At 48.9% G+C, this 17329-nt stretch overlaps 1 protein-coding gene across 1 annotated transcript; it reads left to right on the forward strand.

Annotated features, from left to right (window-relative positions):
- Positions 1 to 857: 857 nt before the first annotated feature.
- On the forward strand, positions 858 to 12462 carry LOC104500740 (tetratricopeptide repeat protein 28-like; the record flags this gene model as incomplete). Its single annotated transcript, XM_010144447.1, has 9 exons — positions 858 to 1037; positions 1889 to 2609; positions 4384 to 4508; positions 5563 to 5794; positions 6221 to 6297; positions 8134 to 8157; positions 8962 to 9091; positions 10217 to 10324; positions 10838 to 12462. Coding segments are annotated over 9 exons (3222 nt in total), but the record flags the coding sequence as incomplete, so codon positions are not given.
- Between the last annotated feature and the right edge of the window lie 4867 nt (positions 12463 to 17329).

A 17329-nucleotide genomic window follows, 5' to 3' on the forward strand; every position in this document is an offset into this window, starting at 1 on the left:
AGAGGTCAGCAACTATTTTTAGCTCCTTTTAAATTAAACTTTTCTTATCCTTCAGCAGGTTTTTTCCCACTTGAAGTGGGGAGAAGCCTTTAAAAGTACCTCACTGTCTCTCTTCAGCTTTCTACGGTTTGACATTCTCCCTCATAGCTGACCTGGTTTTTGGTATTTCTGACTTGCTCCAGACTCCCATTGGAGGATTCCGCTGAACTGGTTTTTCTCTTTCTTTAGTAACGTTCATTCATCTTTGCTGCTGCCTGAGAACTAAAGCTTGAGACTGACTGCAGAGTCTTGTCATCCTTTGATTGCTAGTGAGATGGGGTCATTAATCTCAAATTAATCATCAGTTGTCAGTGCATCACAGTGCAGTCTGGAAGTCTGCACCAGACAGACCCTGGGCAAGGCGGAAAGGAAGAGCTGGGGCATTTTTCTGAGCTCTAGACAGAAAATTCACACAAGTAGTAACATTCACCCTCAAAATCCACAATACCTCTATCTTTTCTGTTGCACTGTCTGATTACCCGACTTCAGGATTTTTGCACTTCAGGATTTTCGCACTTCAGGATTTTCAGACATTGCTTACTTCACCCCTCTTGTTTCAATCGTCTGTTTCCTTGAGACATTTCATAGCAATATTTCACTGCTGGCAGTGAAAGAAAGAGAGAAGATTCTTCTCTCCCAATGCCAGTGTGCGTTCACCTGTCACCGCATCAGTGTTCACATGGCGCGTAATTCTGATGAGGCTGTTTCCAAACCTGGCAGAGGGTCAGACTAGAGCGCGGTGCTTGGAAAGTGCAGGCTGGGGTGAAAGGGTGAACAGAGTGAAAGGGCTGAACAGATTCTGTCTCTTTCCTTTTCAGGGTTTGATGCATTCCAGCGGGCCTGTTGGCCGCCACCGCCAGCTGATCCTGGTTCTGGAGGGAGAGCTGTACCTCATTCCCTTTGCTCTGCTGAAGGGCAGTTCCTCCAATGAGTACCTGTACGAGCGCTTCAGCCTCATCGCAGTGCCATCCATCCAGTCGCTGAATCCCAACTCCAAGGTCAGACATGGCCTTATAAAACTTCTCTCTTGTAGAACCTCTCCTGTGGGGTGCAGGTTCCTCTGCGTGCTAGAAAAGCAGCAGCTCTGTCCTGCTGTGGCAGATGCAAGAGTAGAAAGCACAAAGGTACCACCCTCCCGAGGCACTCCCAGTCCTGCACAGTGAGCACCACAGCCGTGAAGCAATTCTGATGTAGTGCCTGCAGTGCAGAATCACAGCCCCAGGCATGCCAGGAGGGGATAAGTGGAATGGATTGTTTGGATATCCTCCTCTGAAGGATGGCATGTCCTGGGGTGTGGAACTACGTGGCAGACTGCAGAAATGTAGGTGTTTGTGATCTGTACTGAGGTTCCCTGACAAACTGGTTGTCCTGTCACATTCCGCGTAAGTTTACCCACGTTCTAGCTTTCTGTGTGGAGAAGGCCACTGATGCCTGATGACACCGAAGCTATGACATCATGACACCAAGCTGCTGGCAGTGGTGCTGCTGATCCTTGAAATACAGGTGCGAGAAACCAGTTAGCCAGTGATTACAATTGGTCTTCCTGTAAGGTGGAAAGCTGGGATCTTTATGCTTTTAGCTCTGCTACAGCCCTCAAAGGGACCTGAGCTAAGTCTGCTGCTTTCTCCTCTTACCTATCTGTTCAGCCAAGAGGTAGGGATAGAAATCCTGCCTGGACTCAAGTGGAGATATTCCTCAAAATACTGAAATGGAAGAAACTAAAGAAACTAAAAGGGTTTTTGTAATTATGACAACCAGACTTCTGTTTTGAGCCAGAGAGACAGGTTATTTTATTCCCAGCACCATAACAAACAGATCTTTGAACCTAATTTTCTCTTTCTCTCTGTAGTCCCACGCGAGGAAGAATACTCCTGCTTACTCCAGTTCTACCTCAATGGCAGCTGTCATAGGGAATCCCAAGCTGCCTTCAGCAGTTATGGACAGGTGGCTCTGGGGCCCTATGCCCTCTGCAGAAGAGGAGGCATATATGGTATCTGAGTTACTTGGCTGCCAGCCCTTAGTTGGCAGTGCAGCAACAAAAGAGAGGGTCATGAGTGCTCTCACCCAGGCAGAATGTGTCCATTTTGCAACCCATGTCTCCTGGAAACTGGCTGCTTTGGTCCTGACACCCAACACAGAGAGCAATCCTGCCAGCAGCAAGAGTTCTTTTGGGAACCCCTACACAATCCCAGAATCCCTTCGGATGCAGGATGATGCCAGTGATGTCGAGAGCATTTCAGACTGCCCTCCTCTTCAGGAGTTTCTGCTTACAGCAGCTGATGTCCTGGATCTGCGGCTTCCTGTCAAATTAGTGGTTCTTGGCTCTTATCAAGAATCCAACAGCAAAGTCACTGCTGATGGAGTCATTGGCCTGACAAGAGCATTCCTGGCTGCTGGAGCACAGTGTGTCCTGGTGTCCCTCTGGCCTGTTCCTGTGGCTGCTTCCAAAATGTTTGTGCATGCCTTCTATTCCTCCCTCCTGAATGGGTTGAAAGCCAGCGCAGCCCTTGGAGAAGCGATGAAAACCGTACAGAGCAGCAAGCAGTTCTCCCATCCGTCCAACTGGGCAGGTAGGAAGGATCTGCTTTTGACAAAGAAGACGGGGTTTCTGTGGAGCACTCTGCGCCAGATGGTTTGAGTTAGGCGAGGAGCAGTGCTTGCAGCTCGCTGGGCATTGCCCGTGCCCCGTGCTCACCCAGAATTCAGCCCCTGTGCTCACAGAGAGTGGCTGATGGTCAGTGTCATGGGCAACCTCAGTATTTCACTGTGCATTGTAAGTGCGTTACGAATTTGGTATCTTCGGAAGGAATTGTGAGGTGAAGTGTGTTTTACCACAGTGTTTTCATGACTGGAAAGAAATAACGTGCAGTACAGTAACTCATTCCCTAGGTTTGACATCTGTAGGGTCACGTTTCCTCTGTACTTGGGATGGAGTTAGCTGGAGCAGATTTACAGAAACTTCTCACTGAGAGTTTAGTGAAACTCTAACAAAGAGGCAAGAGTAGTACTGCTGGAAGTTGCAACAGCCACCAGTAGCTGTGATTTCTGTGACAGAAACCTGGCAGGGCTTATTCCCTTGATCCTCTCAGGAGAAAGGTTTCCCTTCTTCCACTGGAAATTTCTCAGCAGTGTGAGCTCTGTGGTGGAGTGCTGCTGCTGGCTTCCTCTCCATCAGATGAGTGAGATTCAGAAAGAAGAAGTCTTGGAGTTCGATGGTATTGTTACAGGGATATGTACAGATAATCTGCCTTTTTTTTCCTGGCCCAAGTCCTGGTTTCTGACAGCTGCGGGCATTCCCCCAGTGGGTTTTTCTGCACAGGCAGCAGTACCACGTTCGTTAGATCAGGAAGCTGCTGTGAGTGTGGTTCAGTAAACTGTATGTAGCTGGAGGAGCAGGAAGCTCACTAGAGCTTGTTCAAATGAGCCCTTGAGTCTGACAGAGTGATGTCAGGCATGTTGAGTCCAGCGTTAGGACGTGATTCAGACAATACCAGATGGGAGCTGAGCTTAGGTTACAATCCACAGTTCAGTTGTTACTTTATTTTCCTTCCAAGATTTTTCTGCCTCAAAAGGAAAGAGCATTTACCAAAAAAAAAAAAAAAAAAATAGCTGAAAATACTTACAAATCTTGACAAAAACCAGAAGTGGCCTGTGAACTATCCATTAGCTGAAAAGCTGGTATAGATCAGTGTAACTGCATTGAAGACCAGCTTCCTAGGCAAGCCAGAATGAGCATGGGCATGGGTGCATCACGCAGAGGCTTCCAGCTACTCCGGCTGTCTCAGCACTGCTCCTGCCAGGGTATGCGAGCAAGTGCATTACACACAATCCCCGACTTTCACCTTTGACTCTTGGTGGTGAGTCTTGATAAAGCACCACGGAGGAGAAGGGGCAGGTGAGCTCCTTTAGCTGATGTCTGGAGGATCAGCATTTAGGTGGTACATAAGCCAGGACAGGTTTCTGACCAAGACAGGGAAGGCTCTCAGTTTCCAGAGTTCCGTGTCTGCGAGCGCTGTTTAGCATCTATTGATTTCGGCTGCTGTAAAGGAGATGTGGAGCATGACAGGACAAGCTTAGCTGCAGTAGTGTTTTTCCACTTGCTTGAACAGGAAAACATTATTGATTTAGTAGAGGAGGACAGTAAGAAGCATCTAGAAGCATTCTGGAAGTTCAGACTATGGGACCAGGCAAGGAGTGGGCAGCTGCTCTGGGAAAAGAATTATCACTCTGCAGAGCACAGTAAAGCGCCGTTGCATTAGTCCGAGAGGGCAGAGGATATCTGCTGCTTTTTGAACGTTTTCTGTAACTGAAGGAGGTAAGTGTCTCTTCCTCTGAATCCTGCAGGCTTCATGCTTATTGGGAGTGATATGAAGCTGAACAGCCCTTCTTCACTAGTAGGACAGGCCCTGACTGAGATTCTGCAGCACCCTGAAAGGGCACGAGATGCTCTGCGTGTCCTGCTACATCTGGTAAGAGAAAGAAAGGAAACACTGCCACACCCGGTGGGCCCAGGGAGGGGTGTTGCAGCCCGTGTGGTTGTGAGGTGGTGTGCATCTGTAAATGATGAATGGGAGGAGAAACATCCTGATGTGTAGCCACTCCCTCTCAAATACACACCTTCGACCCTTCTCTCTTACTGTAAGGTGATCTCTTGTGGGTCACTGAAAAGGCTGGGACACCTGATAGTGTGTCCAGAGCAAAAAGAGGCAAAGCAAGCGAAGTCTTAACGTTGTATTGTGACAAAATCCTCCCCAGACCCATCTGGTTTGCATTAGCTGTTGAACTGGGTCTCTGCTTTAAAAGTGAGATGATCGTTGGGGTTAACCGTTCCTACAAGAAGATAGCTATAAACGGTGCGGTCATGGAGATGCAGAGCACAGTGACTGCTTTCTCTCTGCATACTTGGAAGATGAGAGGCACTTCTGTCCCCAGATGTGCCAGCAGCCTGTTGTGGGGAGCAGCAGGACTGAAGCCAAACTGTCAGATGGCTGGAATAATCTCTCACAACTTGTCATACTTTTCTTTCCAATGTGTCTCCTGTGGCCCCACGGGAATGCAGAGTGCCCATAGGATGATGGAAACCTGTGGATATTGCCTGTCATCTCGGTTGCTGGGTTTGGTGGGCGCACATCTCTCTGATGTTTACCGTATAGCTGCAGACTCCTGCCGGGTAATAAGCACTGTGCGTGAGAGACTGGAACCGGAATGGGAGTCATCTTCTGGGCAGAAAAGCAGCTGCCAGCCTTACAGGAAACTATCACAATCAAACTGGTACTTGGTTTCCTGTGGCATTGCTTTCCCCAGCGTCCCAGAGAATGGTGACACTCATCACGGTGGTTTCACAGCCGTGAGGGCCAAGTTACTGGAGCCTCTGTTTTCATGGCACTGATGTCCTTCTGTGTAAGATGGACCAGGGTGGGTTTGCTGTCTCTCAGCCTGCTGTTCCTGCCTCTTCATTGTGTAAAAAGAGGCAGTGAGTAAAAATCTCTTACAAAATAAGCTAATGCTGTATTTTCCCCAAAGGTGGAGAAATCATTGCAGCGAATCCAGAACGGGCAGCACAACTCCATGTACACCTCCCAGCAAAGCGTGGAGAATAAAGTTGGTGGCATTCCAGGCTGGCAGGCCCTGCTCACCGCGGTAGGGTTTCGGTTGGACCCTCCAGCCAGCGGCCTCCCGGCAGCAGTGTTCTTCCCCACCGCCGACCCCGGCGACCGGCTGCAGCAGTGCAGCACCACCATACAGTCCCTCCTGGGTGAGAAACCAGCTCTGCGCTCTCTCCAACAGCCATCAACCTTTCCCTGCCCTTCTTTGATGCAAGCCTGTAAAACACCGATACTTACATCAATGAAATAAAAGTGTTTAACAGGGTAGAAATTCTAGAAGTAAACATTTACTGAAAAATTTGTCATAGATGGGAATCATTTACTACTGGGTCCAGTATCTGAGACACGTGATGTAACTATTCCTTTGTCCCAGCTCTCAGTCAGCAAACGTGCAGTCAGATGCAAAGTGGCAAAACATTTTGCTTTCTGGAAATTGCTGCTGCTTCCAGAACAGCTCGGTGATCTGGGGGAGAGGTTTTCAGAATGAGCTGAGTTTGATTCTGCTCAGGTTGTTGTGTTTCTAGCAGACAAGAAACAGACACTCAACAATCCCTGTGTCTGCTGTTGTTTTTCAGGTTTGCCGAACCCTGCACTTCAGGCACTTTGTAAACTTATCACAGCTTCAGAAACAGGAGAACAGCTTATAAACAGGGTGAGTTGGGAGGTTTTCCTCCAGTACCAGTTTCCAAATGGTTCTTCCAGGTCAGTAAATTCAGAAGTACACAGAATGGTTTATGCCGTGGTTCATCAGCCCATCGTGCTAGGAGACTTCAGGGTCGTGTTTGTGTGAATTAAAGTGTGTGTCCAGAAGAGAAAAATGCAGGTATGTTATTGGGCTGTGTGGCCTTGGGTCTCCCTATTCAGTGACAGAAGTGAAAACATGATAACATCTCTGCAGTGAGGGGGAAGCAAAATACGGGAATGAGTGGCAGAACCACGAACTGCTGTTTGGCTGTGTGAATAGGGCCGATGTTGGTGGGTCTTTGTCCCAAGGTGTAGTTGACTTTGAACAAGGCGAGGTCTGTCAGAAAACCTACTGAGCCTCTGCTTCTCCTGGTGTGCATGCTCACAGCGCTGCTGAACGGACTCACGGCCTTCAAGACAAAGGCAGTGCTGCCTGTGGCTGTGGGGCTCCTTCCTGCTCCCCCCAGACTCCTTCACACGCCTCCCTCTCCCCTGTCTTTCTAGCATGCCTGGCCTAACCTAACCCTTCGCTGTGCCACCAGCCTGGCTGGCTTTCCACTACGTGTCTCTTACTGTCCTGAATGCTCCTCTCATGGGTTTATCTTGATCATTTGCCTGCTTTAGTAAATGAACACACTGGCTTTGCCAATCCACCAGACCGAGCCTCCTTCAAGGAAGGGGTTTCTTGTTATCCTCTACAGTAGCACTGGAGGTATTTCTACTGGCTTGTCCTTTGGCATTTTGTTTTCTTCTCTTGACTCTTTTGTCAGTGCCCGAGGCTTCTGTGAACAGCAGGATTATTTTTTCCTCATTGTCATCAAGGGGGGCCTGCAGTCATAGGGGTGTGATGACTAGAAGACAACATGCCCATAGATCAGAGTGTGTTACAGTGTCCATGAGATTAATTCACCATGGTCTGCTTGCCACAGATAATTAAATCACCCAAGGAAAAGCATTTGGATGGCTGTATACAGCTGTCGAAAGATGCACTCGGTTTCCTCAGCTGCCCCCTGCAATAAATGTTGGCAGGGTGCTGCATTGTTTCTGCAAATGTTCTGCTGCAGCCCAAGCCCCAGGCAGGCAGAATTCCCCTCAGCGCAAGAGTCTGTCCAGTTTTACAAGTTAGGGGTTTATCAACCTAGCTCTCCCTTCCTCAGCTGTTACTTGCTTTTCTCCCCTCCTTCGCTCAGCAGCTGCGGCTCTGCCTGTCCCAAAGGAGAGAAAACTGTTCAAAACTGAAGCTGTTCAAAACAAAACTGCCCAGGTAGCGGCTGCTGCTTACTCTCTTTCCCGAATGGGTGATAGGTGTCGCAAGGGAGCAGGTGCTCCTGGCATTAGTGAAGCCTGATCTTTTTATAAGGCATAAAAATGTTTATTTTTAGTGCAAAACAGAAGGTAGGAACTACCGCATGTGTGAGGAAAAGTTAGGGACTGCTGACTGCCTTAAGTGCCAATAATGCACCACAGAGAAGACAAGAGACGGCTTGTCTTATGCTCAGCTTTTGCCAGGGCGTGGGTTGGCCTGAGTATCTGCCTGCTCAGTGTCTGAGTTGACTGCGACGAGCTGGGCACTCCAGGTTCCAGCCGCCCGTTCCCACGCTGCTGGGACTCCTGATTCACAGCTCAGGCCGTTTCCATTGCTCCCGTTTCCTCTGAACAGAGCATCTCGCAGTCAGGCTGCTGGTTTGCATGTGGATGTGTCACTGCAGGGTTCCTCATCACAGGCATTTTGTAGCGCAGAATAACCCGTGTTCTTTCTCTCTTTTCTCCTCTCTTTCCGTTTCTTGTTATCTGCTGCCCGAAGGCTGTTAAAAATATGGTGGGCATGGTGAGTATTACGTGCACGGGGGAATGACACTGCTGTGCAGACACTGCAGCCTCGGTCGCTGCAGACCCGTTTCCCTGTGGTGCCTAGTGTCCTCAACCCGCTTTCAGGCCTGCGGTTTGCTCCGTAGCGCTGCTGTGGAAAACAGACTGTGTAAGCTGTCATGGGTTGTGAGAGATGGGTGGTCCTGAGGTTAGCTGGTCCCTCGTGAATGACTTCCCATCCTTCCTGCCCTGGCTGTGTTTTTGAGTTACTTCAGATCCTGGCACCTTAATTTGTGTCAGATCTTCATAAACACATTTTTTCTCTACTTTGCTACTCCTGTCCCTTGGGCACAGTTGAGAAACTTCTTTCCCGAGGCTGTGGAGGTGTTGGGAAAGTCTTCCATGGTTTCATATGACTTGTTATGCCCAGTTAAATGCTGAGAATGAGTTTCTTGGGATTTACATAAGGAGTAAGGCTCAGAATGAGAGTTAGTGTATTTCTGTGAGCAGCCCCAAAGCGTCTCTTTCCTTTTCTTTCACTTCACAGATTTTCTTGCTGTGCTTCCTTCTTGCTCAATTTCCACTGGCCACCCCTCAACCCTCACCCCTGTTCTGTCCCTGTCTTTGCTGCTCTCTAAGTTTGTCCGTTGTTGCTGAACCTGGGCTGTCCCCCTGCCCCAACCTTTCCATCTCACTGTTCTGTGCAGGAGCAGCAGCTGACCAGGGAAAGGGATGTTTGCTGTGTGTTTCCGTAGCTGTGACTGTCGGAAAAGGCGTGATGTGATTTGTAAGGAATGGCTAATGTTTGTATTGTTTTCCTCAGCTGCATCAAGTCCTGGTTCAACTTCAGGCAGGCGAGAAGGAGCAAGATTTCTCCTCTGCACCAATCCAGGTTTCCATCAGTGTCCAACTCTGGAGGCTGCCTGGCTGTCACGAGTTTCTAGCAGCTCTAGGTAGGAAAACACTTCTTCCCATTGTCGTTCTATGACTCTTGCTGGTGTCTCACATGGTGGCTTGAAGTAGTGACGAGACTCACGGCTTTAGATTTGTTTGTCTGGGTGCTGTTTGGTCTTTGCATCTCCGGGTGTGATCCCTGGCTGCTCTGTCCTCTCTGCCAGTTCACGCGTGGAGAGCTCTTTTGCTCGCTCTTCGGCCAGTGATCAGGTCATTTTTCTCTCACGCACCAACACATCTCCGGAGTTGGCAGAACATGGATTTCAGGGTTGGCAGCAGCTTGGTGCTGTCAGCTTGGTTTAACCCCAGTTTTTATTTCAGGATCCTGTTCCCCTCTTGTTCATAAAACATACTTTTGAGTTTGCTTCTGGCCTCCTTCTGAAGTGAACCAGTCATTCCTTTGGCAGGGAAACCTGTGCGCTGGGCAAGGGTAGGGCGTACCAGGTGATAGAATGTACCAGGGTCTGCCTGTGTCCTGCAGAAAAGACACATGGGAACTAAATACCAAAGACCAAAGTAGATTTTATTCTGGCTTGGACCTTGCTTAAGAGTTAATAAAAAGGCATTGCAGGGAAGAGCATGCTGCAGAAAGAAACATCCGAGAAGACTGCTCGAGGAGCTCGTGCAAGCCAGGCGTCATTGCTCACAGTCAGTCATGCCTCCTGCAGCCCCGGTCTCGTCTGCTGAACTGCAAGGTCTGTGCTCTTCTACAGACCCATTTCTGTGAGGAAACTTTGGATTAATGGTGAGTGGTAGGAACATGTGGAACGGTGTTCCCCGAGATGTGTTTAGGATATCATGCCCTGACAATTCCAGACAAATTGCAACTGAGGAAGTACTGACTGGTGCAGTTTGTCTGCTGGTTTGGACAGGAGTGATTTGTTTCTGTGTGTGTGTGTGTGTGTGTGTGTGTTCACAGCCTAGCACTGTAAAGCTCCCAACACCTGCCGAGAAAACACAGAAAACAGAAACACAAACAAACCAACAAACTGTATGTTGTAGGTAAAGATTGGTCATCCCAGGACACTGCCGGATCTCTTGGTTCTATTTGTGTACCTGTGTAAGACATTGGCTCTTTCTGCGAGGTGCGAGGTGTGATTTTCTGCTTCCATATTCCAATGCAGGTTTTGACCTCTGTGAAGTTGGCCAAGAGGAGGTGATTCTGAAAACTGGGAAACAAGCAAACCGGAGGACAATGCACTTTGCTCTGCAATCCCTGCTGGCACTTTTTGGTAAAGCTCCTTGCAGTAGTTTTTGCTCCTGTTTCGCCTGATGATTTGATCAAATGGCTTCTATTGAAATCTCACACTCTTACCTTTTGCAGAGATCATACATACATCGTCACACACGTGTCATACAGACCATGCATCATACAACAGGTGCAGCAAACGTTTTGTTTTTTTTTTAATATGGGAAGCAAACACTAAGACTTGGCTGAAGCCAGAGCTGGGACTGGAGTCCAGCCGCTGGAGGAGGTGTAACTCACTCTCTTTTGAGATATAAAATAATAATGAATTGACAGGTTTCATCCAGGATACCTGGACCGAGGTTCCTGCCTGCGCATTTCCTGGGCTGTGCACATTTTTTATCTCACCTAAGTATTAGCTGGGTTTTTTGAAGTAGCACAGAGTCTGAGTGCATGCTTTGTAGCATTTCTTCTTAATTCTGCTAGAACATTACCTGCTTTTGTTTGATTTCCCTGTGTATCTAGGGGCATGTTTGTACATATTTTTTTTCTTTTTTAGATTCTACAGAGCTGCCTAAGCGCCTTAGCCTGGACAGTTCCTCATCTCTAGAGTCACTGGCTTCTGCTCAGTCTATTTCCAACCCTGTACCCCACTATCAAAACCCTCCATTCTCTCCTACTTGCCCAGACAGCATTGCATCAGACGCCATTTCTGTTTATAGCCTGAGCTCTGTTGCTTCGTCCATGAGTTTTGTTTCCAAGCCAGAGAGCATGCCAGACGGTGTGGGACACCGAGGACGCCAGGACTATGAGAGGCCCAAGAACATCTATCCGCATAGGTCTGCAGCGCAGAGCCAGTTGTCACCACAAACCAGCACTGTAGCCAGCAAAGATGAGGAAGAGTATGAAGGTTTTTCTATTATCAGCAATGAGCCTTTGGCCAGTTACCAAGAAAACATGAAACCAAGATTTTCCCCTGATCACAAACAGCCCCAAACTGGTCAGACTGGAGGTGTTAAAGAGTCTGTCAACTCCAAAGGGAGCATAAGTACTCCAAATTCTCCTGTTAAAATGACTCTTATTCCCAGTCCAAATTCACCTTTTCAGAAAGTTGGGAAACTTGCAAGTTCTGACACTGGGGAATCTGATCAGTCCAGCACTGAGACTGACAGCACTGTCAAGTCCCAGGAGGACAATAATCCAAAGCTCGATCCGCAAGAGTTGGCCCAAAAAATTCTGGAGGAAACTCAGAGTCACCTCATTGCTGTTGAACGTCTTCAGAGAAGCGGCAGCCAAATAAGCAAGAGCAACACTTCAGACGATGGGGCTTCCAGCCCCGCAGGAGCGTCTGTGTTCAGATCTTCAGAGACCAGTGCATTCAGTCGGCCCATCAGCTCCAGTCAGAAAAATCAGTCTTCACCTCTTGCAGTCAAACCAAAGCCTCCAACAAGGAGTTCATCCCTTCAGAAAGTCAGTTCTGGTTATAATAGCCCTACAACATCGGAGATGTCAAACAAAGAAGGCTCAGGCCAGTACAGTGGGCAGCCATCTCCAGGCTGTGATTCACATGGGTCCTTAACTGAGCAGCCTCACTTCAAACTCAAGTACCCCAGCTCTCCCTACAGTGCTCATATTTCTAAATCACCCAGAAATCTCTCTCCAAGCTCAGGGCATCAGTCTCCTGGTGGCAGCACTCCATCTCCTGCTCTTTCTTACTCCTCAGCTGGTTCTGCTCGCTCAAGTCCAGCTGATGCTCCAGACATAGACAAATTAAAAATGGCTGCCATTGATGAAAAAGTGCAAGCGATTCACAACTTGAAGATGTTCTGGCAGAGCGCTCCCCATCACTCCAGTGGCCCGATGAAGATTCTCAGAGGAGCTCCTGGAACAATGACTTCTAAGAAAGATGTCCTCAGCTTGCTCAATCTATCTCCACGGCACAGCAAAGAAGAAAGTGCAGATAAGCTGGAACTAAAGGACCTGTCTATTGAGCAGCACCTTGCTTCTCCTCAGAAGAATCCCCCAAATGGACACAGGCGCCCTGAAACTACAAATGCAGTGACATCAACTCATTCTCCACCTTCCAGTAGCACTCCAGGAACCACACGCCCTTTGAGGCTGCCGTCTGGGAACGGTTATAAATTTTTGTCACCGGGAAGATTTTTTCCTTCCTCCAAATGTTGAAATGTCTTGAGTACCAGCTGATGACTTACAGTCTTGCTAAAGTATTTGCTTCTGCCCACCTGCCTTTATCAACACAGACCCATCATCCAGGAAGCCGTGGTCACGCCCATGGCTGGCAATGCACGGGAGCGTGACAGACTGGCCCTGTCTGTCACTGCGTAGGAACACGGGCCTTACACAGGTGGGCTCTGCTTTCCCTTATCAGAACCTTGGGCAGACTCGCTTGGTAACAGGTTCTATGTAGTGCTCAGTACTTGCAGCAGCAGGTCCGAGGAATCCAGTTGTTCATAAAACACGAGCTTTTACGCCACCTACTTGTATTTCTTAACCTAACAGGAGGTTTTACAGCTGGCTTTTTATACAGAAATCATAGCTATCAGGGACTGGCGAGGGAAGGGAGAGGAGGCAGAACTGTCACGTGTACCGCAAAGCAAGCACGCGCAGTTTCTGCCGGCAGAAGTACAAGCCATCGACTCGATTGCTTTCAAAGGCTGACAGAGAGGAGAAGTTGATGCACCTCTAGGTGCCTCTGCCAGGTTTAGCCAAACACGAGAAACTGCTGGCAACGGAATCCGTCACAGCATGATCCCGGCAGTTCTCTTGCATCATTTAGAGGCTGAGGACAGAGGTGTCCCATTCTAAAACCTGCAGCTCAGGTAACTGGTTTGGAGGGAGACCTTTCAGGTGATATTTTGCTCATTGGTCTGCTCCAAAAAACCTGTTTGGGGCATAACGAGCAAGGTGAGCCTCAGCATGAGGTAGTGAGCGTGTGTCAGAGAGACGAGTTCCGGTTTTATTGAATGCCCTGGTCTTCCTGGCACACAGCATTACGAAGGTGGAATTTTCATCTTGGCAAGTATTTGGGCAGTACAATGTCTTCTGTCTCCTGAAGTGTGCGCAGAAAAGGATTACAGACACTGACGCTGAGAACATTATTCTGTAGTTTCACAGTAGGCAGGAATGTGACATCAGTTTATGTGATCTAAAATCACCTGACCAAATAAATTCTTCACTCATCCTGCTAGATCATTCCCCACAGCTCATCACAGGCAGGTCCGCAGACCTTTCCCCTGCGGCGGGAGCAAGTGTCTGTGGAGCAAGTCTACCAATCCGAGCAGATGTCAGTGCAGTCGGAGCACGGGCACGAGGCAGCGAGCAGAGCGGCTGCATGCAGACCCCGTGCGCCCTCTGATCCACAGAGGGGAGAACCTGGAGCACCCCAGGGGTGATGTGTAAAGAAAGCTTTCCTAGGCTAGGTGGCATTGAGGTGTTAAGAGTCAAGTTGGACATGATTTCTTCCAAGCGGCTGTTGAATGCAGTGATGTAACCAGAATCGAAGTGGTAATTCACATGCACTGAAAACTGTGGGCATGTGGTAGCATTAACTCGTCCACGCTGCTCACTGAGATCCAAGCGAAGCGTTTCACAGGCCATGTGCTATGAAGTCGGAGCACTGGATCACCAAGGCTTTTGGTTTCTATTCTGCACTCCCAAAATTCACTGAGTGACTGAAGGCTACTCACTTCACCTCTCCGTGCCTCGTCTTCCCTTTCTATCTAAATGGGGATAGTAATACTTACCTACCTACCTCACAGAGGTGTTGTGAGGCTTAATTAATTAGGCCCTTGAGTTTTAGCTGGATCTTAAGTCAACTTCCAGTCTAGCAGCGGACTACCTGACTGGTGAGTGCAGCCAGCTCTGTGAACGGTTTAGGGGCACATCGCTCATGCAGATAATTGTTGCACTTACCACGTCTGGATGCTCTTCTTGAAAATACGGATTTGATCATTTGTGGTTTTCCTAGGGATCTTGGAGGAAAAGCGTGACAGCAGGACAGAGGATTCAGTTCTGAGACCAGAATATACAGTTACTTAGGCTCAGCTTACTCATGGCGCATGTATCAAATGCTTGCTTCGAGTATGCTCTAGAGTCCACTGATTTCAGGAGAATGGCTTCTTTTTGCCATCGCAAGAAATTAACACAAGCACTAAAGGCAAAGAATATAGTGCTGTGTTGTTTCAGTCGCCAACAAGGGATGGATGATCACGGAAGATTCGGAGCAGAAACTCAAGAAGAGCAGTTCTTCACCTACTCGTCTTATGCCATGTAGCAAAACAGTTGAGTACACGTCTTTAACTCACATGATGCAAGTTATTTGTCTGTACATTACATCTTTCTGTGATGGTTTGGTGCTAGATACCATCTGCTCGTCATTTGGCAGGAAAAATTAGAATAGTGGGCCAAAATGAGGCAGTACAGCGTCTACCCCGCGTGTAGACGGTGATGTTGCAGATTGTGCAACGTGCTGTGGTCACAAGACTGCTGAGAGACTTCATGTGACCTGCGCTGTTCCTAACCAGCATAACTGTTTTAAAACGACATCCCAGGAACACCCAGGATGGAAGTGGGCAGCTTTTTGTCTATAGCAACAGCAAATACTCCCTGTAGTGCTGCATAACATGCCAGAAATAAGCCTCTCTACTTGTAGTTTACTTCCATAACTAAAGGACCTTTTAATCGATGTTGCCGTTTTGGTACAGCCCATTTTCACGCTGCCAGTAGGTTTCACGCTGGCTTAAAGCTTTCAGAAAGAGCTAAACTGGGGGGGTGGGGCTGGGGGTGGGTGTTCTTCTATTGTTTTTTTTAAGGAGGGGGGGAGCATTAGAAACAGAAGAGTTCAGATGTAGAGGACGTTCAGTGTTTGGGAAATCGGTGTTGTATAAATACGGAAGGTGAGTGTCACTAGAACGAGTCCTTTGGGAAATGTGTTCCCATGGGCTTGGCACAGGGCACCTCCACTGGCTTAATGAGAGCCATGAAGATGCATGCGTACTCATGGCTGGGAGACACTTCACACACTTCGTGCCTCACTCCTCCACCCCCTGAATGAGAAACAACCCCTTTGTGAGGAAAAAAGAGTTTTATCAGGTTTGCCCATTATGTGGAGAAATTCAGGAAATGACATACCATGTTCTCCGTGTGGTATTAGCATTCCGTCTGTGGAGTTGAGTTGCGTTTGTCGTCGTTGTATTTGTGCATGGTACAAGTGACAACACTGCTTAATACAGTGAGCAATAAGAACTAGGTGTAATCCACTTCCACATGAAACCTGCCACGTGCAACCATTCCCCAAGGCCATCGAATGCATTTCGGTTCGGTTCTGCCCAGTACGTTCTACTGCGTGAGATTGCAGGTCGGTTTATTGACTGTTGTTAGCTCCAGCTCGTCAGGACCGGTGAACAACCTCTCTGATCAAAATCGTTTGTTTCATTTTGTTGGTTAGCCTGTACTCTGGCCTGGTACTGACCTTCCTTCTTTTAGTCCCGCCTTACCTAAACCGGGAAGAAGCGTTGGAGGGGCGCTACACCCACGCCTGTCACTCCAGGCCGTGTTTCCTTTCGTTAGGGCAAACTCGTTCTGCGACCATCTCTTTCCAGTTGCAGAACAGACCCACGTGCACAGAAATACCCGTGAATCTGTGAAGAAACACTGGTAGTTCCAGGCTAGATGGTAATCATGGGTTTGAGCAGTTTCGGGTTCGTTGCCGCGCTGTGCAGAAAGGCTGCAGACGTGTGTGGAAATCTCGGCCCCTCGGCTGCAGAACTCCTCGAACAGAGCGTCCGTTGAAGATGGTAAGTCGGAGAGGACTGTCAGCAAAGACTTCCCAGCAGCAGCCCTTTGGCACTCGCTCTCCTCGCCTGCAGTGTTAGCCGTGCCTGGCCTGCGTGGACTCTCTGTAAATTACAGCTCTGTTTCCAGACAGCATTAAACTTTTTATATTATGAAATTTACCATGTAAAAAGATTTTCATATTTTTATTGAAATTGCTAAGGCATTTGGCCTTCTTCCTTTGTGATTTCAGTGTCTATTAAAGCATGAGTTCTCTCAGTACTTCAGTCTCTTGGTCTGGGATGGTGTTGGGAAGGAATTGGTCAGCGCGCCGCGCCCTGTGCTGGCACCCGTCTGGTTACTGCTCTCTCCTCTGGCCGGCTCCCGAGGAGCAAAATCGTCGTGCCTAAATCTGCGTTGTGTGTCCTCGGCTTCTGCGGCAGCAGTGGGATGTCTCTGAGAACTGTGGCAGAACGTAGTGTTCCTGTTACGGGGAGCGGGGACTGGAAATTGCTTTTCTTTTCCCGGCAGGTGGTGGGAGTGTCAGTATTTGCTCTGTCTGTCTTGCAGTCGGCAGCAAAAGGACACCAGTCCCATCCCTCCACCCTGGAAGAGCCAAGTGCTGAAGGTATGATGTATTTTCCCCACACCGATGCCAGCTGGGACCTGCTGACTTAAGTCCCCTATGTGAAAGGTGCCCTTGTGCTTACGGGAAGCGCGAGTGACCAGAGACAAAACTAAACAGAACTTGACTTTTTCGCGGTCTCAGAAGTTTCTGTTGACGCTGGTCTCCCAGTTGTGCAAATGCAGCCTCTGGCCATGTCGTCAGAACTCCAGACCCTGTCCCTAGTCGTGGCACAGCAGGCTCTTCCTGGCTGTCCGTCTCTAGCCTCAAGCCTTTGGTCTGCTGAGCGTGAGGTGCGTGGAACCACAGAGATCCCTGCAGCCTCCCGGGCGTTAATCCTTCTGTCAGGGACCTTTCCCGGTGTGTGTCTGAAGTAGCCAGCTCTCAGTATTTGAGGGCGCGGATGGTGCAGCCCCCTCACCAGAGTTCTGTAGGTGGCTGCCCCGAGGACTGCCTGCAGCCTGGGGACGCAGCCAGCGTACGTCATGAGGCAGCTGGCGGGGAGCTTTACCTGCTCCTGCCATTGTCTCTAAGGTACTGCCACCGTGCCGCGGAGACGCGCAAGTCCACCTCCTCCAGAGACTTGCTTCTGGGACTGCAGGTGCGGGAGGAAGTCAGTTCAGCACTGCAGAA

This window comes from Buceros rhinoceros, unplaced genomic scaffold (assembly GCF_000710305.1).
Source record: "Buceros rhinoceros silvestris isolate BGI_N320 unplaced genomic scaffold, ASM71030v1 scaffold6551, whole genome shotgun sequence".
Classification (NCBI taxonomy): domain Eukaryota; kingdom Metazoa; phylum Chordata; class Aves; order Bucerotiformes; family Bucerotidae; genus Buceros; species Buceros rhinoceros.